The 27,059-nt window shown below is 44.4% G+C and overlaps 1 protein-coding gene across 1 annotated transcript in view; it reads left to right on the top strand.

Moving 5' to 3' along the window:
- Positions 1 to 27,059, top strand: part of AFF2 (ALF transcription elongation factor 2) — a 323,837-nt gene that overhangs the window by 221,558 nt on the left and 75,220 nt on the right. The window contains exon 7 of the mRNA XM_073799704.1: positions 16,755 to 16,792. Within this exon, the coding sequence (XP_073655805.1) occupies positions 16,755 to 16,792 (38 nt within the window). The remainder of the gene's footprint in view (positions 1 to 16,754; positions 16,793 to 27,059) is intronic.

Below are 27,059 nucleotides of genomic sequence, written 5' to 3'. Positions count from 1 at the left end.
ATCTTTGCAGCTTTGGTGCTTTATCAAGAACAAACACAGTCGTCTCCCGGGGGCTTGTGGTACGTTTACTGAATGCAAGCAATCCCTTTCCTACCTGGGTCATGGACTCCAGAGCAAATGTAAAATGCACACTTAAATTCCCGTGTCTGCCGTTCCTGCTTTCTGCATTTAATATGCCAGTGACAAGAACATTATAACGGGGCTTCCCTGGTGGCGCAATGGTTGAGAGTCCGCCTGCCGATGCAGGGGACGCGGGTTCGTGCCCCGGTCCGGGAAGATCCCACATGCCGCGGAGCGGCTGGGCCCGTGAGCCATGGCCGCTGAGCCTGCGCGTCCGGAGCCTGTGCTCCGCAGCGGGAGAGGCCACAACAGTGAGGCCCGCGTACCGCAAAAAAAAAAAAAAAAAAAAAAAAAAAAAAAAAATCATTACAATGGTAAATAACCCCTCCCCCCCAGTCCTAGGTCATTGATTTTGACAGATGCAAGATGACATTTTAATGAAAATGCTTCAAGCAAGTCATCAACAGTAAGTGAAGGTAGAGTTTGCATGTTGGCGTCTTCTCTATGTGATTACACAAGTGCAGTCTCCTTTTTTGGCTTCTCGAGTTGTTATTTTCTGTCTTTACCTGAAGAAGTGGCATCGGGTCAGCTGGCCTGAATCATCTGGGGTTTTAGGATGTATGCGGTGACCGTGTCAATGCCGAGGCCCTCGGGTAATCCCGGTTGGTGAGTGGGAAGCTCTCTGTGGCCCGCGGCCCTTAGCCTGCCACGCCTTCCCCACAGAGCTTCTCATTTGAAGGGGAGGTTGAACTGGGATATCTGAGGTAAGGCAAAATGACAGCTTACTTCCCCCTAGCTGGGTCCAGGAAGCAAGAAGCGGGAGCAAGGTTATAAACATGAGCCCTCGAGTTCCAGGACTAGTTACGAAGCCCGAAGCCTAAAGGCCGGGAGAGGATGCTTTTGCAGTAGCACAGGCCACAGTGACAGCAAGTTTTGGTGAGTCCTGGCTTTCTGAAGCCCAGTATTCTTTTTCCAATATGTGTGGATTGACACCATTTTCCTTTTTTTGTCGTGGTGGTAAAATCCACATAACATAAAATTCACCCCCTTTTAAAGTCTACAATTCAGTGGCATCTAGTCCATTCACAAGGTTGTGGATCCAACACCAGTTCCAGAATATTTTCGTCACCCCAAAAGGAAATCGTACATTAAGCAGTTACTCCCCAGCCCTCGACAACCACTCATTTACGTGGATCTGCCTATTTCGTTTGAATGAAATCGTACAATATTGTGACCTTTTGTGTCTGGCTTCTTTCACTTAGCATCATGTTTTCTAGGTGCGTCCATGTTGTAGCCTGGATCAGTGCTCCATTCATTCCTTTTTTTACGGCTAAATACTATTCTGTCATATGGATATATACTGCCTTTTGTTCATCCGTTCGTCAGTTGATGGACATTTGGGTCCACCTTTTGGCTTTGCAGATAGAGTTCCTATGAGCCTTTGTGTATACAGTATATATTTTTGTTGAACACCTGTTTTCAGTTCTTTTGAATTGAATCTTTTAATTTTTTGCAGTTCTTTTGATTCTTCCCCCTAGAAGTGGAATTGTTGAGTCCTATGGTAATTTATGTTTAACTTATTGAGGAACCACCAAAATCTTTTTCTTTTCAGGTGAGATAACATGGTGCCACATGGGACCATCACATCTCCGGCCACATCTATTTGTGGCAGGATGATTGGAGGGAAAAGCATCCGAACAAATGCATTGGTACAATAAATGATGTGTCCAAGGGGCCAGACCACACCATTGGTTTGAGCCGTCATTATACTTAGAGACGTTCTCAGAACCTGGTAGCTACATTCAGGCACGTGTGGTTCAATTAAAAAGCCATTAGCTTTCTGGAGACATCCTCAGATCATCTCATGCATGATCATTGCACCCAAATTGCCCAGATTTGGTGAGTACACACCAGTCTTTTCCCCAAAGCTCTTAAGACCTAATGCTATGGTTTACAACATAAAGCATCCCAAGAGAATCATTGCAAATGCACGTATGAAAATGAAACACGGGGTTGAGATGTGTCAGTTTCTAATTCGACATTTCAGTCCCAAGTCTCTCGTCATCAGAACACTCTCCCCTCTCCCTGCCCCACCACGAGCACCCCCGACGGCAGTACTGGCCGTGCTGAGCGGGTCCTGTGCACAGACACCAATAGAACAATTAGGATGTGTTTAAATGCTAAGTATTATTCCTGCAAACGGGAAAATACAGCAGGAAGCCTGAAGGGGAGAAGCGTAATATACAAATTAAAGATGCCAAATTGTCGGCCGTAGAGACTCGGGGATGTAAAATATATTTTTAACAAGATATTTTACCTTCTGGTGATTCTTTAAAGTCAGAGATGCTCGATCACATACGCCCATAGTTTCAGTGGAAAAGCCATGGTGATGGTACCCTGAAAATATCTGTGAAAAGTTTGCGTGCTCTCTCCACATCCCCCATCGCATTTTGCTCCCTCGGTTGGGACTATTTGGGAAGCAGCTGCGTCCATGTGTCTTGGACATCAGTCGTGTGGCGCCGTGGAGGAGAGTGAGCGAGAGAGCACAGGCGTGTGGTCGAATGGGTTTGAATCCTGGCTCTGTCACTTGCTGGTTGACCTTGGGCTCAAGACCTAAGTATCTGTAACACGGAGGTTAACAGAGGTAGCACTACTTCACTGGGTCATAGTGAGGATTCGGTGATTGAGTGAGTGAACACAGGCCAAATCATTTGACACTACGGTTGGCACGTAGGAAGTACTCACTACTTTACATCATCACCGTCATCAGATCATCATCATCGTTACTACTGTAGTGACGATCTAAAAAGCCTCATATTTGAGAGACTAGATCCATTACTTTCCCTTTTCTTGTAAGGAATGGGATGTTAAAGGGAGCTGCTGAATTAGCTACTTGGTAAACAGCCAGTATGTGGCCAACTTGAATGAAAAGATTCTGTCTTGTCCTAACGTGTATTAGCTGTGTGCACCTAGCCATGAGGAACTGTAAGTGTGGTCGTTGAGTGCATATGGCTTTTGCAAACGTATGGTCACCAAAGGGGATGGGGAGGGATAAATTAGGAGTTTGGGATTAGCAGATACACACTACTATGTATAAAACAGATAAACAGCAAGGGCCTACTGTATAACACAGGGAACTCTACTCAATATCTTGTAATAACCTATCATGGAAAAGAATCTAGGAAACAATATATGTAAGTATAACTGAATCACTTTGCTGTACACCTGAAACTAATACAAACTGTAAATTAACTATACTTCAGATTTTTTAAATGGTTTAAAAAGAGCATGGTTTTTGGACTAGAAAAGCCTGGGCTTCAATCCCAGCTCTGTCACGTAATAGTTGCATGACATCGGGCAAGTCACCTAACATCTCAAAGTCTCAGATCTCTCACCACTACACTAGAATAAAGTGCTGTCGCCTAACGCATTGGAGTACTGTGAGGACGAGATGAAGATCGTGTATAAGAAAATGCTTTGAGAGCCACAAACGCTACGCAGATCGGAGGTTGTTCTTCCTTATAGCCCTTTTAAACATTAACTGGAAGCCCCCTCTTTGGGGTCCATTGGTAAATAGATCTTGCCCTTCATTTTGGCCTTGGTGCCCAGAGGGATCTGCTAGGAACTGGGTTGAATGTCCTAACTGCACCCAAAAGACATCCATTGGGTATGAATGACGTTTCCTCCCCTCTGAGCTCTGACAAGTTTTAACCTAGACATCCCAGGAAGAAGGTTGCCAGGTTGCCAATGACACTGCACCAAGTCCTCCAGGAAAATTATGTGTCTCTGAAAAAGAGTTTTTCTTCAAAGGACTGACATGGGTGGAGAGCTGAGTCATACCTTCGGATCGCAGTTCTTATTTCTCTTTCTGAGTTCTCACTGTGCCCTGGAGAAAGGCTATAACGGTCTGCTGTGACACTGTACTCTCACCTTGGTTCTCTCTCAGGAACTTCCCCTGAATGGAAAATAAATAATTACTTAAAGTTGACATCGGACATTGGAATGTTCCAGAACAGTGTTTGAATTGGATGCAGTGTTTTGAACTTAGTCTGCGTGAACATACGAGTTGCAGTATGTTCTGTTTTGTTTTTGAAGTCAGCTCTCAATAACAGGGTTGGATGTACAGCAGAGTGATTCAGTTATACACACACACACACACACACACACACACACACACACACACACACACATTCTTTTTTGTAAATGAACTATATTTCAATAAAAATTTAAAACAATAGCATGGTTGGGGTATGGGGGTCTCCATGATGTCCATTAGCCAGCTGATTGCGTTTTCCTTCTCAGCTGCCACTCTTGGCATCATAAATATGAAACCCAACCCTGGCCTTCTCCATACAACAGTTATTGAATCGCCATTTTCAACCCAGTCATGCACGGCAGGCAGCGATGCTGTGACGAGTCCCCTGGGGTCTGGCCTGAGCACAGCACGATCCAGTAGGACGGGCTTCCTGCATGTGCCTCGGCGTGGGGTTCTCTGCACACCCTCGCCCCTCATACCACTGAACCTGCAGTTTTTCTTTTGGTCCATTTTTCTTCTTATGTTTCTCGGGATTAAAAGAACTCCTGAAAATGAGGGGTTAAACCTGGAATCAATTTTCATTTACAGCTGAGAAGCAGTTATTGATGCTGTGTTTGCAGTTCAGTGAAAGATCTAAAGATATAGACCTGGTGCTCCTCTTTCAATATGAGTAGCCTAATCCGTCACAAATGTTTTTTTAACAACGAAATCGTATTGACAGGTTTATTAAAATTGTCATCTTTGAAGTTTTAACCTATCCACAATTTGACCTATTCCAAAGGCTTCTAGAATGTGTGGTGGCCCAACTCCAGAGCCCCCTCCAGTACACACTCATAGAGCCAGGTAAACATCTCCTTGATGTTTCCTTGCATGTTATCCTGATGTTTGATTTACGCAGCTTGAAGCATGTAATGTCTGTTATACCCTGGCAGCAGGACGGTCTGTGATGCCTGGGTTTTGAAGCTGGGTTAGATCCGGACACGGCTGTCCCTTGCCCTAATCATCTCGGACTGGTGTTAGCAGCATCAGACTTTAGCATTATAAAGCCCATAAAAGAAATAGGTATTGTTAGAAACGACCTTTAGGGAATTCTAATAGTAATACCATCTTATGATTAATGTGAATGAAACTGAAACCTTAGGTGACTTCATTTAGCCCAGTTAGAAATTCCAAAAACGGGCACTATGGCTGGAAATGCTCAGTTAGTGACCAGGCTCAGCTAAAGGACTCTATAGGTAAAGCTTGGAGTGGTGTGTGGGTGCTTTAAAAACAGAGCTGGACAATTTCAGTTTGCTTTGAGCACAAAGACATTCTAATGAGTTGTGTCTGGACATATTATCGTAAGTTGCTCCGATGTACCCAATTTTATTTAACCAATCTTCTTTCTTTTTCTGCCAAGGGATTGCCCTTAGAAATGTGGTACTTAATTCAAAGCATGTTACTGGGGACGTGTGGACTTTTCTTTTTGTTTTGGACTTTTCAACTAGATGCTAGTAGCAGAGCTGCACCTCAAGCCTGTGAACATTTACAGAAAAATATTGTCTTCGAGCTTTTAATCCAGGTTCTTGATTTGGGTTTTATACTTGATTCATTTTTGTTTATTTGTTTTTGTTCTTATTGTGGGACCAGCTCGCTGGCTAGGTTGTTCTCTGATAATTGCATATGCAATGAATTACATGGTAGCAGAAAATCTGAACATGCTGGCAGCTTTGGGATGTGTTCCTTGTACTTGGGATGCATACTGAACTTTCCAAACCTAGTGGCTAAGTGAAATTCAAGCCCACTTTTCTGTTTAAAGTTTGCTAATGAAAAGGGGGGCAATACAGTTTACTGCTGCTCTCGGCTGGCCCCTGATGCGCTACAGTGAATTCATTCGTTGTGACAACAGATACTCTTCCCTGCTATAATGCTTCCTATGTTTTAGCCACAGTTCTTCTCTCATCGCGCTGAACAAGTTGTTACCTCCCCAAGGTTTCTCTACATTTCCATTTACTTTGTTATCAGCAGAAAGGCTGGGGAAGGCCTCTTCCGTAATGATATCAATATAGCACCCACGGCAAGAGAGGTCAGCCCGTCAGGGCTGTAGAAACAACAGATGGATTAGGATGAAACCGGGTGCGAAATAACTTTGATAGAGTCTTTTAATGTAAACAGTTTATCTGCCATTGCCTTTCATTGAAACGCCCCACAAAATGTGATGGCGTTTGGGCTGTGAAGGCTGCAGAAGGTAGCAGAATAAAATCCATACGATCTTTTAATTTATTCATTAAAGACAGGAAAGTAAATAAGATAACATATAAGGTTAATAGAATAACATTGGCCTTCAGAGTCCCAAGATTGTGTTTTCCATTTGGCTGTATTAGCATAGAGACTAGATTAATAAGAAATTGCTTAGGGCTTGTATGATGTGATTTTTAATATGCTCCAGGCAAGTCTAGGACTGTTTAGAAACCTGCTTGCTGAATTTTTTCATTGTAATTAGGTCTTCTTTTAGTGCCAAATATTTTGACTCGTAATCTCCGTAGATTGCCTTCTTATTGTAATCTTCATAGAATGCTCTGAGCACACAGGTGCAGAGGAGCACAGCGTTTGCACGCGTGTCATGTCCGTCGCTGCTGATGACCGGATACTGACGAACAACCACTACCACTTAGGAAGTGTCCATCTATGAGCATTTCCATCGCAAACCCAATGGCCGTTTTGCTTAGCGTAACACTTTCTCACCATGGCCTTAAATCACACGAGGCGATGTGTTGGCGAGGATGTGCTGCTTGCCCCAAGGTCCAAGGGGAAACAAAAACGTGTACAATTTGTCCTTTCAGAAACGATAACTCTCCAGTAGGACAGGGATGACCACAGCCTTTTGTCTACAGAGAGCACACGGCACATATCCGGCGCTGTGCGGAGGGTGGTAGGGGGAGTAGCAGCCACCTCTGGGAAGCTGGGAATCATTAAGTCAATTGGAATCAAAGTGCTGGAAAGAACAGGTATCACCGTGTTACCCTTGTCGCTACCTCTGGGCTGCAGGAAGTGGCTGGACAGCATCGCTCCTCTCGCCACTCCCATCCCCACTCTGTCTTTGGTCCAAGCTTGCTCTTTTCCTTAAGCCCCTTCATTGCCCCAGTTTGGGTCCCAAATCCATGGCTGCAGCCTGGAGGTTCTGTCTTAGTCATCAGCTAACAACCCCCAGGCAGTGTACCACGTGTACCTAAGTTTATTGGAGGTGTCCACGTTTTGAGTTCAATCAGGGTTCTAGCATCTGTTAGAGCGGTACGAATGTCTCCAGTAATAAAACTCTTTGCCAAACTGAAAATGTAAGATTTTGAAATTTAGATGCTGGCTTGGAAAAATGTTCTGGGGCTTTGGTTTAGGGCCTAGGAATGCTTGATTCTGTTCCCCAAATGTCTGCCATCTGCTGGAAAATCTATCAGGTAGGCTGCAAACGCCCAAGGATCTTGTCAGGAATGGAAAGCAGAATCTGTCTTCTTAAGCAGATGTATTTACTTATTTCTATTGATTTAGCAAGAGCAAAGAGCAGAAGCATTGTAAGCACACAGAACAGGTATCCAAATTTGAGATTAGCTAGCGATCCTAGGTTAAAGATTCGAAATTCAAGTGGGTGGGCAGATAAAAGCAGCAGACCTTTCCAAAACATACGGCAGGGCGTAACGCACGTATCATGAAGTATCTCATAGGATCTTCGGAACATTAGATCTAAACATCTATAAACTTGCTAATAGATCTTATTTCTTGCTAATGGAGGTTGACTCCACAATGGGGGTTCCATATTTATCCCTGAATCGTATATGTATATATATATTGTGTGTGTGTGTGTGTGTGTGTGTGTGTGTGTGTGTGTGTATATGCTGAAATACTTGTGTGTGTATTAAAACATAGACTACCAGACCTTAAAATGACCACAGAGAGTCTTTACTCCAGCTGCCTAATTTTGCCAACAAGGGCACTGGGGCACAGAGAAGTCAGTTGTATTGTGAAATAACAGAGAATATACACATTGGTCTCTGGCCCTGGTTCCCAGCACAGAGCTCCTAAATCCCTCATAATTTCCTCAGTAATAAAAGCAGTAGGCGCATCTTTTGTTCTAGTATTTGGTCTTTGACCCTGGTTCCTGACCCAGGGTCCTAAATCCCCTGGAATTTCCCGGGTGATAGGAGTGTCTTTTGTTCTCATGAGGTGACTCTTGGTGGGCTCCTGGATGCGGGCCGGCTGGTCACCAGAAAGACCAAGCCACGAGTGGAAGCTTGGCATGCCCAAGCCCACCCTCCCATCTTTACGGAGCATGTATGGGGTTCGTGGAGCTTCCAGGGTGGCTATTGGAACCTCTGATGTATAAGCCGATTGATCAGAAGCATAGGTGACAACTTGGGCTTGAGACTGGCATCTGAAGTGGGCGGAGGCAGTCCTGTGGGACTGAGCCCTTAACCAGTGGGATGTGATGCTCTCTCCAGGTAGACAGTGTCAGAATTGAGTTAAATGGCCGGGCACCTAGCTGGCGTTGCAGAGATTTGCTTGGTGTGGGAAGACCCCACACACATCTGGCGTCAGAGTGTTGTGAGTGTAGTCATAGTGTGAGAATAAAGGAGAAACGAGGGTGGAAGGATTACTGGGTTTTCTAATACAGATTGATGATAAAAATGGATGTAGCGTCCTTGGCCAGAGTATAATACGCTCTAAAGGGACGGAAAGCCTGAACACACTAGTCTGCTATTACTGAAGGTATGTCATCAGTATTCACTCCCATGTAGGTTTTGGCATACTTAGATTATTGGGTACCTACTAGGCACTAAGAATACTCTTCCCGTTTTCCTCGTTACACACAGTAGAGAGAGAGCCTCCATTAGGTCTTTATCATCTCCCAGCAAAGGACACGTGTCATTTTGCGAGGGGTGCCTCCCTAGTACCAGAGGCAAGAAGGCTCGGATTGGCTGGGGGAAAGAAAATTGAATTTTCAAATCCACAAGCCCCAGGGGAACAGAATAACTGAGTGCCACTTACCTTGGCCCTTCTAATGGGCAGAATAAATAAGCCAGTGCTGAGCTGCTCTGCCTCGTGTCTCCGTATTTACTCCACTTAGAGAATGATTAGTGTCGACAGATGAGTCTTAGGAGTGAAACGTGCTTCTTCACCAAAGACAGTTCATTTTCATTAAGTTACAATATATCAAAACCTTGGTTATAAACAAAATCACCAGTTGACAAATGCATCTTGCTAAAGGGTTTTGTATCCAGCAAAAGAGTCAGCCTAGAGGGAGCAAGCCTTAATGGAATGCAGGCACTACTGAGTCCTGTTATCACATCGTCTCGGGGCCAGACACGCAGAAAACTCCTACACATGCGGGGACAAGTAGGACCCGCTATGAGGCCTGTATTCAACTGGCCTTGGTAGGGTCTTGAGCGGCAGGTTGGGTGAAGTTGATCAGGAATTCGATGAGCCTGGGGAAGCTATGGGGGATTCATGATCAAAGGGAGCATAAAATGGGGTAACGCTAGAGAGACCAGCGGCCCAAAGGAGAGGCAGTGGCTGTGGTCCCAGTGAGAAGTAGTAAGTCTCCAGCAAGACCATAGCTGCAGGAAGGGTGAGGAGGGGGCACAGCCTTCTGCCGGAAAGCACGATGGAAATGTACCGTCTGGACCGCTCCGTACTCCCTCCTCGTTGGGGCGTGAATTCGAGCCTCGTGGGCAGTTGCAGGACGGATCCAGATGCACACGGTCCTGGAGCCCAGCTTTTCCTCCAGAGGCCTCTTCTCTTCTCTTCACAGAGCTGGGGACCCGCCGACGCTCCCTCATCCCCGGAGCAGTGCTCAGGCCTCTCAGACTCTACCATCAGCCCCGATTCTTTTACCCAGCCCACGTTTATTAAGTGACTATCAGGTGCCGGACACCTGGAACAAATTTCCTCCAGTCTCTGCCCGTCAAAATTTTAATCCTGCCCCCATGGTGTCTAGCACACGCCTACATCACGTATGCATCGAAAACAATGAATTAAATTAAAATCGGAGAAGCCCACTACTCTAAAGCTAGGGAAGGTGTTTTTGCTTCTTTCAGGTTCAAGATTCAAATACAGGATGTTTCCATGTTCCCTCCTGGGCACTCATCCACCAGAGGGTTAAACATAGTGGGAAGTGTCTTCCTAGAGATTGTCAGAAATTCAGGCAGGCATCCAGGTGTTGCAAAATGCTGAGTGACATTTTCTCCTGTTAAGCTGCAATCCTGGGTGTGCGTGCGTGCCGCCAGCCGATACCTCAGCCCGTAGGATAGAATGTAAGCCTCTTGATGTTTTCCTCATTCCAGTGCAATCTATTTAAATGCTGTAATTAAGCAATTCATTTTTATATTTGTGCAAGTGCTCTCAGGATATGTCTCTTTAATTGACTTAACCCATTCTGTAGGTATTGATTTTCGACCATCTGAATACCCTAATGACGAGTTCATTTGTTAATAGAGGAGTTTCTCTCCTGAACTTAGCAATCAATGCAGTTTACCAGTACCTGCCACTAAATGAAGGTATGGCTGTGTCTCGCAGAGTTGCCCCATGAAAAATTAAAGGTAAAACATAGAAATACAAAAACCAGTGCAATCGATTGCTCTTCTGTCTTCTTTCCATAATGCATAGTATCCAGTTATTTGAAACTATCTGAATGATTGACTTTTCACTTTTTATCAAGAAATGTATTGTATACATGCAGTTTGGGTGTGTCTGCTAGTAGAATGCCAGGAAAAAACATATCAACAGGAAATGTAAAAGGCATGCAAAACAGTGGTAACAGAATCGCATTTTATGCTTGACCGACAGTATGATTATTGATTACGGAGGAAAGCAGTGCCTGACTACGTGGCCTTGTAAAATGAGTCCATGGCTCCAGTCTCTCTAGGCCTCCTAAGTGCTCACTTTGATGGTCTCAGCAGACCAACAGACCAGCATATTGCACTGAGTTTGTTTTCTGTCAGTCTCAGGGGGGTGTAGCGTCGTAAGTCTGGATATAAACGTTCAGGGCATGCTCCTTAAAAGCCCCCAAATATTTTTATGAATATAGTATACTTGTCTATTGGACTAAAGTAACAGTTCATGATATGTAATCACTGGGGCAGAATCCCCTTACCGAAGAATTTTGTAGAAGTTCAGTCAGTATATAGAATGTGACTAGCAAGTTTCCACTTTATCATCTGTAGCATTTTCTCCCTAAAGAAATAGGATGTTCTGTCTGCCCTGGAGGATGGGGCTCAATAGAGAGCCACTCTCCTCCCTTCCTTCCTTCCTCCCTTCCTCCCTTCCTTCTTTCTGTTTTTTCACGATAACTGCATTTGATGGTTCATGTAATTCACTGTGGCCCTCGAGTCACTTCAGCTTTGGCGCAGCCATGTAACAGAAAGACAAGGGCCTTCTTCCTTTTAGGAAGCTAGATTTAATGAGTGAGCAACTCCAAGCGTGTCCTTAGCCACATCATCCCTCCCGAGGAAATAAACTCGCTGCTTAGCAGGATACCAGGAAGAATACAATGCTGGTAATGAGACAGGAATTGGCTCGTAAACAGCCCTTGGAACGAGATGAGCGTCTTCTCCCTGGGACTATAATTTCTCAAGCTGCCATATCGTGGAGGAGGTTCACTGAGGGTAGCATCCTCAGGGCTTCCCAACCTCAGGGTCAAATGTTAATGAAGAAGCAAAGAGCCCTGCGGATGGAGTGGGTGTGAGAGGAGGGATGGCTGATGAAGAAGTCTCTGCGAAAAGAACGATGCTTCCTAGGCTTCCCTGCAGGAGGAGAGAGTGTGAGGGGCAGTAGCGTGTGCACTCGGGTGTCCTGACCTCTCTACCACCAACACCAATCCCAAGAAGGTTCAGGGCAGAGGCCTGTGTGAGAGGCCCTGCCCAGGCTAGGCCTGGCAGGATCTAAACACATCAGAGTCTTCATCGAGTAGGACTTAACAGACAGAAGCATTCTGTTCACCCCAGAACTGCTTCTGATATGGAGAGAGGAACTGAATGGCTTCTGTAATCCTCGTTGGAATAACTGCATAGATTTGATACTACAGCCTGGTCACTGGTCAGAAAACCCATCAACTCTCTGGCTATAAAAATGTATAAATGCACCGTAAGTCCTGGTTACCAAAGGGGAAAAGGGGTGGGGGAGGGATAAATTAGGAGTTTGGGATTAACAGGTACACACTACTATATATAAAACAGGTAACCAACAAGGACCTACTGTGTAGCACAGGGAACTATATTCAGTATCCCATAATAAACTATAATGGAAAATTTTGAAAATAATATGTATCTGAACCACTTTGCTGTACACCTCAAGCTAACACAACATTCTAAATCAACTGTAGTCCAGTAAAAATAAAAACGTGCGCGCTGACGCCTACGCGGAATGCGGTCGCGTTCAAGATGCGCTTTTTTGCTTAGCGTGCTGCGGTTTCTAGAGCACTGTCATCGATGTTGGCTACTCACAACCACCCTTGATGTAGACAGAGCAGGAATGATGGTCTTCATTTTTAAAATGAGGAAACTGAGGCTCACAGGCGTTGGCCGCATCGCTAACGTCATGATGATACGAAATGGCGAAGCTGGTAGCAGAACCCAGGTCTGTGGATTTCTAGCACAGCACTCTTTCCACCTGTAGCCCATTGCATCTTGTTGCACCCTATTGGAGTATGTTTTTTAACATCTTAATTTATTTTATCATCCTATCTTTTTAAATATTTATTTATTTTTGGCTGCGTTGCGTCTTCGTTGCAGTGCGTGGGCTTCTCATCGCAGTGGCTTCTCTTGTTGCAGAGCACCAGCTCTAGGCATGCGGGCTTCAGTAGTTGTGGCTCGCTGGCTCTAGAGCGTAGGCTCAGTAGTTGTGGCGCACGGGCTTAGCTGCTCCGCGGCATGTGGGATCTTCCCGGACCAGGGCTCGAACCCGTGTCCCCTGCATTGGCAGGTGGATTCTTAACCACTGCGCCACCAGGGAAGTCCCTTGATCCTCCTATCTTATGTTGGAACTTCCTTGATGGCAAGATAAGTATCGTGTTAGGGAAACGTGGCACGAAATAAGTAGAATATAGGTTTTCAAAAGCATATAGACGTTACAAATTAAAGCAGCATAAGTGTTAACTATCTAGCCTCCATTTTCCAATCAGTTTAAATTACTTTAATGTATGTTTTTAAACTCAAAATTAGCTGTAATCCCAATATGTAACCCTCTTAATGCTTGGTGGATCACACTGTATCATTTCATTTTGAGTTCCCTCCTTTTGCAGGGCATAGCACATTCTTGAACATGTATCTGGAACTTGTATAAAAGGAAAAGAGGAATTTTCTCCTTGTATATTTTCTAGACTAGTTCTTTTACCTTAAAGCCATATATATTTTGCATGCAAATAATTCACTTAACTTTTCTTCAGAGTCTCTTAATAATTCCTTATAGCGTGCTTAAAACAAAGTCAGGGCTTCCCTGGTGGCGCAGCGGTTGCGAGTCCGCCTGCCGATGCAGGGGACACGGGTTCTTGCCCCGGTCCGGGAGGATCCCACATGCCGCGGAGCAGCTGGGCCCGTGAGCCATGGCCGCTGAGCCTGCGCGTCCGGAGCCTGTGCTCCGCGACGGGAGAGGCCACAACGGTGAGAGGCCCGCGTACCGCAAAAAAAAAAAAAAAAAAAAAAAAGTCAAATTACAGTGAAAGTGGAGATCGCAAATGGTGAGCCGTTTCTCATGCCTGGTGGACACCCCCTGCAACCATTTCATTTGGAGGTGAGCGCACAGGAGGGTGACATGAGAGCATCTCACTAAAGCTCTGGGGACTCTGGAACGATCCTGGGTTAATCTCCAAAGAAAACCTCTCAGCCTATTTTCCATCACTATCCAAGCAACCCGGAAAAAATTAATTTGAATGAAGTTATTTTCCTATAATGACTGTATAAAAAGACATATGTTTCAAAGAAACTGGCCTTGAATGTGATTATGTGCCTCCTGATTAGAGAAAAATAACTGGGTCTAAGTGACAGTCTCGACACACAGAGAAGAGAAGACTTTTCAAAAAACATGTCGCTGAATCAAAGCTAGGTTAAGCAATGTCACTTTGATTTCTCTCCTCCCCGTCTTTGGCCAGTGGCACGCTCAGCCCATCACATCTAGCTCGCTTTCAAAGGAAACCACTGGAACACCATGTCCATTACTTTGTGATAATCTAAGTCTTCTTTAAGAACAGATTTGTTTGGATTTTAAGGGATTGGGAAAAGCAGATTCGCGTGATTTCCACAATGGCCTGTCTTCAGCCCGCTGCCATATCCTATTCCACCCTCCAGGACTGGGGGAGAAAAGGTGGTAGAAAAGGCCAGCGTGGGCGTGCAGACTGCCTGTGCTTCTGTAGTGAAGGTCAAGGTCTCTCCCCCACTCCTTGCCGGCATCTGGCTCTTCCTTTCAGCATCCTTTAAGGGACTGCTCAGGCATTCATACCCTAAACACCTGTGAGAGATGACTGGGCCAGCCAGACGCATAGTCCTTGTTTTCTCATTTTCACCTGTTACCTCATTCCATCTCTTTCTCACTATACTTGCCAAAATTCACCCTCAGCCACAGATGGTGAGAAAATGATTTTTGCCTACCGAGCCAAAGAAAGTGCCCAAATATTAACGGGTATTTATCTAGAAACAGAACCTGAGACTCAATAGAAGAGAAGGACTTGGATTTCCAACACTAATGTCTAAACTGGGAAGTATTTCATTGATTTAAAACAAATTGCTTCCAAGTGCACTGAGTTGTTATGCACAGAAAGGTTCAGTATGCTTATGCCTTGGTCATTCAGGATGTCAAGTCCAATGTTGGATTTTAAATAGTCTGTTACAAGTGGTTGCCTCTGCCTTCTAATTTATAGCAGGAGTCTCTTCATCTCTTAGCCCTCACCCACCTCCAGGATTCACAGATATACAGGTCTCCGAATGGATACCTTTTAAAAGAGTCTGAAGAGCCCTGAGGTTGGCAAACCGCTGCTTCAACGCTCCCCATACTGAATGTTATTTCTACAGCCTGAAAGAGTTTGGCGGGGTACAAGTTTGGTTCTGATGACATAATTATGCTACAGAAGTATGAAAAAAAATCATCACTATAACCCTCCAGGTGCTTAAACAGTTTGATAGACTGTAGCCATTCTGCCATCAGCGCCCCCAGCTGTGTTGCTTAGCAACATTTTAATTCCAGAAGAATCGAAGGAGATGCAATCCCTGTGGAGAGGGAAACAGAAATAAGAGGGCTGTTGACAGATGATCTGAGTTGTTTCTTCTAATATACTGTGAAGATCACTAGCTCTTTTCATGAATGATAAATGGACTGTACACAGATCAATGGGTTCAGCAATAAACTGGGACCAGCCTCCATATCTAAGGCACACAGGCCAAGAGGCCCAGAGATTTCCTCATTTCGATGATTTGGTGTGTGTTTTCTTAAAGGTTCCACGGGAGGAAATTGATCCAAGCCATCGGTCAGCCCTTGCCCTTTTGTGGTATCTGCTAATAAAAATGATTTTAGAAATGGATACTTCGGCCTTTCTATCACCAGGCAGGTGCAGCCAGGGGGCCGGAGCAATGCAGGGTGAACGGTTTCCCACCAGAGATCTAAAAATCCCCAGATGTGCCCATGACCATTCCCTCTGTGTCTGCCTCCACACCCTGTCATAATCCAAGCAGGTGCACGCGGAGGAGGGAGATGAGATAGTTCTGAAATATTGAGAACGGCCAATTATATGAATACTTCCTTATCTCTAAGCCAATCACAATGAGCTCCTTTAGTGTAAGGGATTTAAAATCTAATTGGTTGGTATTATCTGGAGGTAGGAAAATATTACATATTCACATAATTAGAGGGAAAGACTTTTCTGAATCACAGACATATAAACATACAGACAGATACAGAGAGCTTATAGTTTTAATTCTAAAATTTCAGACATAAGTCAAGCATATACAAAGTTCATACGTCCATTTTAAAGACCTGGTCTCGTCTCAGTGGGTGTACATTCTCAATTTATTTGAGCTCAAAATACACTCACAAAAAGGAACAGTAAACCAGATTCTCTGTCTTCTTTCACCCAACGGAGACAAGGTCTCAATAAATCATCAGTCCCTTTCTGGTGATCAACAGATGGTCAGCCCAAATAGAAAGGAGAACCATACAGGAAACTTAGGGGAGTCATGAGGAAGGATAGAGTTGAGTCTTATCTCAGAATGTGGATGGCAGTGTGGTCCTTTGAAATTAGCCATTTTCCAGAACGTGAAAGGATGGAGTGGGAATGGGGGAGTTCTTAATGATCGCTGTTTTCCACAAGCACAGGGCTCAGGTTAAAAAAAAAAAATTGGAGGAAAAGTGGAGAGAGGAGGATGGAGTTATGAACCTAAGGGCCCACTCTCACAGGCACTGCTGAATTTCCCAGGCAGCCCTGGCAGTGCCCGCCTGTGTCTGAAAGCTGCACTTGGACCGGTAACCACGCTCCCCGGGAGAGGAAAATTGCTTTCTGGGTCTCCGGTCTGCTTATCTCCAGCAGCCTGCCTTGGTTAGCTCCTCGTGTTTCTGAAGAGCATTTTATATTGCTTATTGTTTTGGTAACTAGTTGCAAAGATTATGCCTGCTAATGTTGTCTAATTGCATTTTTTTCTTCTGTTCACAGGCTGTTGAAAAGGCAAAATCTAAGAATAATCCTGTAACGTAAGTTCTTTTTTTTTTTATTAGTTGGAAGTGTTCATTTGAATGTACTCCAGGCATGTGAAAGAAGAAGGTCATAAAAGAGACCTTGATTTTGAGTTCATCTCTATTCATGACAATTTAAAAACAAAAACAAAAACAAAACAAGCAGAAAAAAAAAACCCTCCAATGAGCAGGGACCAGCTTTTTGATTTTTCCTGTGGTCCTGATGAGGAAGTGCTCCAAGTTATGCCCAGTTTACATAAATTAATATGTGCCGTCCATGAGTAGATGCCAAATACTATTATAATCATATTCAATGCAGAGCACTTCAAGCCTTTGGGTTTTGCACATGCTAAAAAGATTACATTTTTAATTGCAAACCTTGGACCTATGACAGAGACGTAAATGGCTGAAAATGTGCCAAGTGATTTCCAGCCACGTGGGGAGGTTTGGCACCTCAGCATCAAGGCCTCGCTACTCTGTTAATGAAGAGCTCATAAAAATATATTTAACTGAAGGTTTTTCTAGCTAACAGCTATTTCCAAGGCATTTTATGAGACACTTTTAAATTATAAACAAGCTGCACAGCACTCTTTTAAATATAGCACATCTTAGACAGCCTGTCTCTTCCAGAAGGGAGACTTTCAAATTAAAGATGGCTGTCTTGTCATTTGGGTTTGTGACATCTGATTGCAGTGTTATGATGCATACCAGTTCCACCAGCCATGTGGCCTAGGGAAGATCTGCTCTATTTGCCGGGTTACTACAGGTCTGGTAATATCACATCTCTAGGAACTATGTGTTAACTTATGTCAGCCGACTTCCATTAGAGTGGATAACAAATGCAGAAATGGGGAGTGCATTGATTTGTTTTTTAATCTGTATCTTTTAATATAAAGTGTGTCTCCTGTAGATGGCATATGGTCAAATCTTGTTTCCCCCCCCCCCACCCAGTCTTACAGTCTCTGCCTTTTGACTGGATTGTTAAATCCATTCACATTTAATGTTATTATTGATAGAGTTGGATATATATGGTTAGTTATCCAGTTATCTAGTTGGGACTGCATTGATTTTTAATAGTTTCTGGGAGAATGGTTCAGCTAATGCCAGTGACAAGAAGGCTGCTTGTGTTTTATAAAATAATTAACTTTTCCAAGTCACCAGGGTAGTGTTTAGCACACCATTAAATCCAAGCTCCAATTCATTTTTCCAAAAGGTCTTGTGTACTTTGTTTCTAAATTTAATTTTCTTAGGCCATGGAATATTCCTTATCAGCCTCCTGTAGCCTCTGGAGGGCTATCTGTGGTCTGGAGATGTATTATGCTATAGTCGTCCTATGGGAGCATTTTTAGTAGCTGAATTTTGGTCTGGTTGTTTGGTTGCGGTTGAAATCTTCTCTGCAGCCTGATTCCTTTTCTGTCTTTGCCCGGAAGGCTTCTCTACTGCAAGCCCATGGCAGGCAAGCTCCACGGATTAGAGGATGGTGCTAATGAGGCCAAGGCCAGGTCTTGAGTCCCTGGGTGGGCCATTAGTGATCTTCTTTCCCATAGTCCGACTGCGCCCCTCCCTCCAGTTCACCCGCGGGCAGATGCATGCCCCGGGTCACAAGGGATGGGGCAGAGGCTGGCGGAGTGTAAATCTGGCCCTCAGTGGGACAGACATCTCCAAGTTCAAGCCCTCCCGATAGGAAGCGAGTCCCAAGCTCCCTCTTTGCGTGCACAAGACAGCCTATTGGCAGTGTGCGGGGCTTTGTTAAATCGTACTGATGGCCTGGAAGTGGGACCAGTTTTCTGTCTGCTCCTTGTGAGAATTCGACCCTACAGATAATTATATTTTTTAAGAGCTCTGGCTAATTCACAGTACAGACTGTATCGAATGTCTAGCACTTTAAGGAATGTTGTAATGAGAAAACAGAAAAACTAGAAGAGCCAAAGGGTTACTAATAGAACGTGGAACAATATTTTACTCTTTAATATATTTGAAGATCTGTCCAGTAGCAAACCTAAGTCACAACCGACTGGGAGGTGTTGAGAATTGTCTTCCAATTAGATAAGATACCGCTGTCAGCGTGAGTTTGAGTGTCCGGTTGCATTTGGTACCTAATACCTGATACCTAACTCAGTTGCCCAGCCACAGCCATCTGGGTACTTGAAGAAGACAGCCTTCTTCAAGACCTCAGCTCAGGGACAGGAATTTCAGAGCACGGCTCAATTAAACTGCCTGACAGCAGAGCAGAAGCGAAGTTTTGAAAAGTTTTACGTATAGTGGTCCTCTTTCCGTTTCTGACGTCTGCCAGAGAATTTTAGTTACACACAGTGCGCTGCGATGCCAAGTAGCGTCAGCGTTTGTTACGTGTTTTCTGAATGAATGCACAAGGAAACAAATTGGACACATCCCAGAAAACACTCCTTTCAGGCACCTGGCCTGGAGGCTTAATAAGACTGGTACCTACCCTAGTAGAGTGTCGGGGCCAAAGGGTTCGCGTGTTGTAACTGACCAAGGCGTCCATTCTCTTCTTCTGATTCATGCCACGTGTAAAATGTTCCTACGTTGCTCTGGTTCATACCAACTGCTTTGCCTCTGACCAGTTATTGGCTTGATCTTGTATATGAGAATTAACATGTGATTGTTTGAGCGTACCATGAAAAGCGTGTACAGCCTTGCTGGAAAAGTAGAGGTCTGGAGGCATCACTTACAACTCACGTATGAACACAGATTGGTGAAGATGATCATTATGTGTGATTGGATGTCATCCTCTGGTGCAGAGTTTGGCAAATGGTTGGGGAAAAAAGTCAAAAGAAGACTATTACATGACATGTGAAAATTATACGAAATTCAAATTTCAGTGTCCAGAAAAGCGGCTTTACTGGTACACAGCTACGCTCGTTTGTTTCAGTATCGCCTGTGGCTCCTGTGCTACAGTGGCAGAGTTGAGACTGTACAAACCACTAAACCAAAAATATTTACTCTCTGGCCCCTTACAGAGAAAGTCTGCTGACCCCTGCTCTGGCTGGTCAGGTAGGAAAAGGTGCAGATGTAAACTTTCCCGTGACAGCGAAGGTTAAACTATGAACCCTTTCTCTTTTTGTCCTCTAAAACACTGAGTAGGTATTTACTGAGCCCTTTATCTTGTGCTCAGGACTTTCTGGGGCTGAGGTATCACCTAATCCTTACTCGGAGCACAGAGACCGTTCCGAATTCAGGATCATTGAAAATCGTTATGGATATGAGGTCCATTGACGGAGCAGTGATGCCTCAGAAACCCGTAAACACATAACTAGAGCACGTTGGTAGGCTTCCAAGTTGTGTGTAGATGGATGTATTGCAAATGGCATATACATTTTCTAAAATTCTATTACTTCCCAAGATCTAGCTAAGGCTAATTAAGCTTTCGATTCAAGTGAGGGTAAATGTTTCACAATGTTATGTACTTTGGATATTTTCTTCTCTAAAGGTTCGCCTTCCCCCTCCCTATTTCTCAGCCACTTGTTTAATTTATTTTTAATACCTTCATGGTTGTAAGCTTCTTTCATCACCATAGGGAGACGGTGGTACTCATTAATTACACTCCATACAAAGGAGAAATTAAATATACGCTTAGTGAATGTAAGCACATAATGTACCTGGATACACTAACGATTTTACCTTGAAACATTCAACGTTACCTCTGAGGATAAGAATCAAAATTGTACGTTCTTAAGATCAGTGATCAGGACGAGAGATACTGGTGTACCTATCAGTCAATTGGAACCATGCCCGTATCAAAGCTTGGTTAGTATGTTCAAACCGTGCCTCTTTCATGTGTCAGAGAGACTCTCGCTTGTATATGAACGTTCTGCAGCAATTATCTGCAAGCTTCATTGTGGCGTCAAGGCCTGAGAGATGTACAGATTTCTTTTACCATATGTGACTTATCACATACATTTTAAAAAAAAACACATTTCTGTTATTAAGACATATGTGATAGTACACTTCTGCAAATGTGAATTGCTTTTGGCTAAAAGCCATGCACTAATAAGTTGAGTTGAATCTAACCGAGGTTGACATCTGTTACCAAAAGGGTGGGCAAGCAAGCCGTTAGCAAGCATGAAATTCTTCCTTGCGTTTACACGTTAACAACGTTAAGCAACGTGGTGGTTGTCTTTCACAAATCGGGACCCGCATCCGCTCTGCTTAGGAAATTACAGCTTTATTTAGGCACTGATCCGTCTTATAGATACGGTGGTTTCATTATTGAAAATGACAAATAGCCACAAAGATCTTCCTGACCACGACGTCTGTGCATTATTCATCCAATGAATATTTACTGAGGATCTCCAGCATTCCAGGAACTGTGATAGATGCTGAGGGAATTAAAAATAAATCTGACACGGGTCTTACCCTCGAGGAGTTTAGAGTCCAGGAGGAGAGATCAAATCGGTTTGTAAAGAACTAAATACAAGATAGAGAGACATACGTTTGTTAAGTGGGGACAGATAAGGTACAGGGGAAGCTCTCGGGATGGAAAGTGCTTCTAGTTATATCACCATCGGAGAAGATGGGGGAGAGGGAGAGGAGGAAGAGACGTTAGGACCAGGACTTCAGAGACTGCTGGCTTGAGACACTGCTGCTGAGGTAGCAGACGGTGAAAGGACCGGCTGGAAACTGAGGCTCGGAAGAAATGGTGGCCTAGGGCCCTCGGAGCTTATCCACATAAGAGAAATGAGCTTGGTAGAGTCGGATACCATTGAAGACCTCTGCCTTGTTACTGTGAATCGCCAGGTAGTCCACTAGTTATTAAACGTAAACAAAGAGCCCGTGGACCTGGGGTCTAGTCCTGAATCTAACGCTAGCTTGTGGTGTGAAATCGGATATGTTCCTTCCTTGCTACACACCTCAGCTAGGTTATTTACATGGTTCTTCCACCTCTTAAACGTACACCAAAGCTTCAAATTCTGTTTTATAATGATGCTTATTTGAGGAAATACTTGATGTTAAAGTTTGATGTGGATGCGTACCAGCCCATACATTATAAACGTTGCATATATGATATATGCGTTTATACACACACATGCACGCGGGCACACACACACACACACACACAGTGCCTTTTCCCATAATTTCTGCCTCGTGCATTCATGAAATGGGGGACAAGCCACATCACTAAAGTTTTAAAGAAATACGTTAGATAGATTAGCGTGGCTCCAGGGATGTTGGGTTGAGCCTTTTAGATGACCCCTGCGACCAAAGGTGATTTGTGGTTGGAGTCTGTATCTCTGGTGCTTTTGGACACATGCACGTCACAGACACGCAGCGCATCCCTGCAGCCTCCATGTCCTCTCAGAACGATAAGGCCATGGGTTCTGTACTGTGTTCTGCCAAGTCTTGTGGGACTGTCTCCTTTCGGAACAAAAGGCTCCAGCACCACGGAGCTTCGGCAGACACTGTGCCAGCCCTTTCCTGGAGCACCCTGTGAATAATGCAGGCTCAGAGAGGTCCTGTAGAAAGAGACCAGCTTATCTTTGTCTTACCCAAGGTTTCCCAGATGTGTTGGACCAGAGGGCACCTTTATCCAGCACAGGGGTTCATGGGGTACGGAATCGGATGCCCCGCTCTATGCAAAATAAAAGGACCACATGGAGGTCTGGCCTCCGTAGGTGGTTGGAGAAACCTAGGACCTGTTCATTGGTGTTCAGTCTCTAACAAGAGTACTCGAGGTGAGCAGATGATTGAAAGAGTCCACCACGGGAGGGAAAGAAATCCCCCATGTCTGAAATGATAGACTGTCTCCTGTGTCTTTTACTGTGTCATACTGTCGATGATTTTTATCAGTTGTGGGTGTCCTGAGGAGCAGTTCTCAATGAGGGGAGGGGACGTTGAGGGTTAGGTCCCTCTGAATGAGATCCCTGAAGCCAGCAGTCATCCGTGTGCTCTCTACGATGTCAGCTAAAGCATAGTCACCCTCTCATCGGCTCTGGCCATTTTAAAGGTAGTTAAAGGAAAGATAACAATAAAACCTCTTTTTAAACAGCTACGTAAAATAAAATGTGCTCTCTAAGTCGTCCAGATAGCTATAATTGGAGGCAGAAGGTCCTAGCAGTCATATTCGTAGCTAATGAAACTTGCCCAGATTTCTGGACACCCTCCTTTTCCTTGGTAATTAGAGTAGCATCATCTAGGGAATCTCGGAGGAGACAGCTGAGACCTAGAGAGTGGACTGCCCAGAACCCTGAGATTCCAGCAACTCTTTCCGCTTTGAACCTGCTGCCGTGTTCTCCTCACCTCTTAGGACACACATGGTCACTTTCAGTGCCTATAAATTTGTTGTTGGCTTTAAAAGTCTTATTATCTAACCTTGGTGACAGTTTGGTTTCTGAGAATATGACAACAAATGCTTCAAAAAGTAACGAATGCACACAACTGCGGGCACTTTAACAATTAGGCCACCTTCGATTATGTTAACTTTATAAGGAAGAGTTTCTTCAAAACTTCCAGCATGTTGGTGTGTCTCATTATCACCACTCATCTTTCTAAAGGCTTGAGGAGAACCTTTCTTCTTTAGGTGGTCAATTAACACTAAGAACCGTGATGATAAAATGGAACTAGAAAGCACTCAGTTACTGGTGGAGCAGAGCGGCCTCAAGCAAGCCAGCAAAGGTGCAATTAAACCATTTTAAAGGAAATTCAGCCACTTTTTAGACAACATTTTGAAAACACCTCTTTTTATCCTGTACTTCATTAAGTAGCGTGTTACTTGCTAACTCTGTTCTTCGTATTAGCATTTGCTGCTTAAACAAAAATGGACGACTTTGTTTCATCCATGCACAAAAACTCATGCACAAGCGAACTGAGTTTTTGATACATGAGTTACACCTAGAATTTTATTTTAACATCACCATTCAGCGATCTTTCAGAAAACTGCTGAAAACTCAGAATCACGTGGCTCCATTGAAAGGCAGAGGAGTCAGGGAAAGCTTCTGCCCTGAAAGTTGGCACACTCTGGGAGGAAACGGACACATCATGCCCTACAGGCTCTGCGATTGAAGCGTATGCAGCATCTTCCGTGGCTGGGATGCAGGATCGAGCAACTGCTTGGAGGGGGCTCTCCCTAGCTCAGCAGGGGCCCCAGTGAACAGTGGGGATGAAGCCATTCAAAAGAGAACAACACTTTCAAAAGGCACGACGAGAGGAAAGCACGTGCGTGTTGTGAGCAATATCTGGGAGGTCGAGGCAGCTAAGGAGAAGAGGCGTTTTTCACAGGAGCAGGAAATACCAAGCTTACTGGAAGCAACACACCACCAAAGACTCGGGCCCCACTTTTAGCATGAAGAGGAGAGTAGTACAGTGTAGACGCAACTAAGAAAACGCTGAACAGGATTCTTTTGTTACAGAAACTTAAAGGTGCGATGTAGGCGTGGATTAGAAAGCACCCTCTAAAAAAGGTTTGTGGGGAAATAGACATCAAATCCTTTGTGATTACATCTGGCTAATCCTTCTCTGTGGACTTTTATGTAACTCTCGCTCCTGCAGGGCGCCTCTGAGCCTCCAGCTGTCCCCTTGTGGCTTTACCAACCCTTGACTGTTTCTTACATTTGAAAGTTTTTAATTTTCAGACAGTACCTTTCACGTTATTCAAACATCTAGGCTACACTAAGACATACTATTTTCGGTAGGCATGACACAGAACACTATTATTCTAGCTTCGTTTTCTGAATTCGTTCCACAGACATACAAATTCTTTCTGAATGTATTTTTATCATCCACAAATGTAAGCACAGTAGGGCTATTTTTATTTCTGGAGAAATGATGCATGGCCCCCCTGGTAACTATGCACAGGGCTCCAAAACGCTAAATCCATCCTCCATCTACCGCAGAACATGTTCAAAGTCAGAAGCCTGGGGTCATAAGTTATTTCGTTGACCACTAGTTTAGGGAGACCGAGAACAGGAGGAATGACTTACTTTGGCCAGGGACTGAAATAGGAAACAGATAGTTTCTGCTTTATTAAAGCTTTTGCCTAAACCAACAGCAGTTATCTGGAGAGTCAACATTAAAAAAAAGACCAAAAAAAAGGTAAATCATTCTTCCACAGGAAAATGTTTCCATTTGTAGAATTTGTAGCATGGCGGTAGATCATGTGTCGTTATAATCCAGTGTTTACACGCACACACATTTGTATACTCTGCATCCATCTACCCTCATGCTCCGAGGTAATTTAAATCCAAGATAGAATTGTTGCTGATGACGTTGCAGATCTTTTCCTCAGTATCCATTTCCCTGTCCTCGCCACACCCTAATTTTTTTTTTTTTTTTTTTTTTTTTTTTTGCGGTACGCGGGCCTCTCCCTGCTGTGGCCTCTCCCGTTGCGGAGCACAGGCTCCGGACGCGCAGGCTCAGCGGCCATGGCTCACGGGCCCAGCCGCTCCGCGGCATGTGGGATCTTCCCGGACCGGGGCACGAACCCGTGTCCCCCGCATCGGCAGGTGGACCCCCAACCACTGCGCCACCAGGGAAGCCCAACACACCCTAATATTGTGACTGCTTTCCTTCTTCTCTTAACCCCCACGTTCCCACAAGCGGGGTCCACGTAGTTAGGGAAAATATTTCAGAAAACTCTGGATGTTTGCTTATTTTGTTAGCAGCTTCAGGGAGTGAATGGCTGTCTAACTCCATGGCAGCCCTGTGAGTTACTGGCAGGGCAAGCCGGGGGCAGCCAAGAGGCTCGTCCACACCCACTGGTGTCCGCGTTATCAAACCCTATAAGTGGGAGTGGCCAGGAATCTGCTAATAATAGCATCCCCGTGGAGAAGCACACTTTATTCAGTTCTCTACCACCAGCTGGAGATGTGTATTACTACCCACATTGGCTAAGTGAAAGGTTAACTGGCCTCAAATCATGATACCAGGGTTTACTAAGCAAATTCGACAAGCTGGTGAACTGGCTTTGGAGATCTGCATAGATGTGTATATACTCTCTCTACACACGTATATGCATTCATATATAATTTAAACCCCACCTACTTCCAAAAATAGATTTGATGTGACTGAAACAAGACTGTAGAGGAGGATGTTTAAAAGAAACAGGAGACCCTACGATTTCCTAGCACTACAGAAACATCTGTTTTCACATGTGATGCAACTAGAAAATGCTATGTGTTTTTAAATCTACCCAAATGAGGGCTGCCCTGCAATAACGGAGCTGCGCATTGCCGGCCCAGAGGCTTTTGGGAGATCCTCTTGGGAAATTCCATCACGCATATGTGAGGTTCTTCTGCTGGTCCTTAGTGATGGGTGGTAGACCTTTGAATTGGGGTTTAACTTTTGAAAACTAGTCCAGGACAATGAGTGATTTAGAGTCGTGGATGTTGAAAAAGTGGGTAATCAAGACAATCAATGTAATATTGTTTCAAAATATTAGCGATTTTCTCTTGTGGATAGGGAACGCCCTGAGGAGGAAATTTACAAAGGCTTTGTAAAACAAGCGCAGAAGCGTTGGACATGCACCCTGTGCAAAATAGCAACCTGTCCCGCATATACACTCCCCGTCCCCTTTATTCTCCCTCTTTAGCAATTGTTAGCATACCGTATCTATCCACCTGTCTGTCTCTCTGTCAGATCGATCTCTTTAGCTATCATCTATCTAAGGTTTGAAGCGTCACCTTCCATGAGAATGTCAGGTCAATATGAGGGAGAACTTTCTTATTCACTGCTATAACCTTAGTACCTCAAACAGTCCCTGGCATACAGTAGGAGCTCAGTATTGGTTGAATGAATGAGTGCAGGTGTCTAAGGACATGACTTTGAAGTTCCAGTCTCATAGTTCAGCATGAATACGAGTTTAATCTTAGAGGAAGTCTGATTTTGCACTCTCCTTGTTAGCCCTCATCTGAGTTATAACTTTTCCTAGAAAGGAACCGAGCTTTCCTTTAAAGGAGTCAAGATTCCATATGGGCTTAACTCTGAGGCATTTTAAAGTGACCTGTCCTGTCTATATAGCGCTAGAATTTTCTGTCTCAGTTGATGCCTCCGGTCTATAGCCGCCTTCCCACTCAGGATATGGTCCTGCTCTTGATTTTGAAGGGAAGGTGCAGTGGGGGGAGCGGGGAAGATGTCGGCGTCCCTGTGGGTGGGGCTTAGGCGTGGGCAGTTGCATTTGATGTCATTAAGCATTCTCAAGAATGACAGAAGGCACATTTTTGTCACTCTAGGACAAGGAAACAGAGCATTCAGTTAACAGGTGACAACACGTGATAGTTCCTATTTTTTGGAAAGGCCATCTTGATGCTCAGAAACTAGCAGGATAGGACAC

Source organism: Tursiops truncatus, chromosome X (genome assembly GCF_011762595.2).
Source record: "Tursiops truncatus isolate mTurTru1 chromosome X, mTurTru1.mat.Y, whole genome shotgun sequence".
Lineage (NCBI taxonomy): Eukaryota > Metazoa > Chordata > Mammalia > Artiodactyla > Delphinidae > Tursiops > Tursiops truncatus.
The sequence above is the reverse complement of the archived record's forward strand: the minus strand, read 5'-3'. Positions and strand labels throughout refer to the sequence as shown.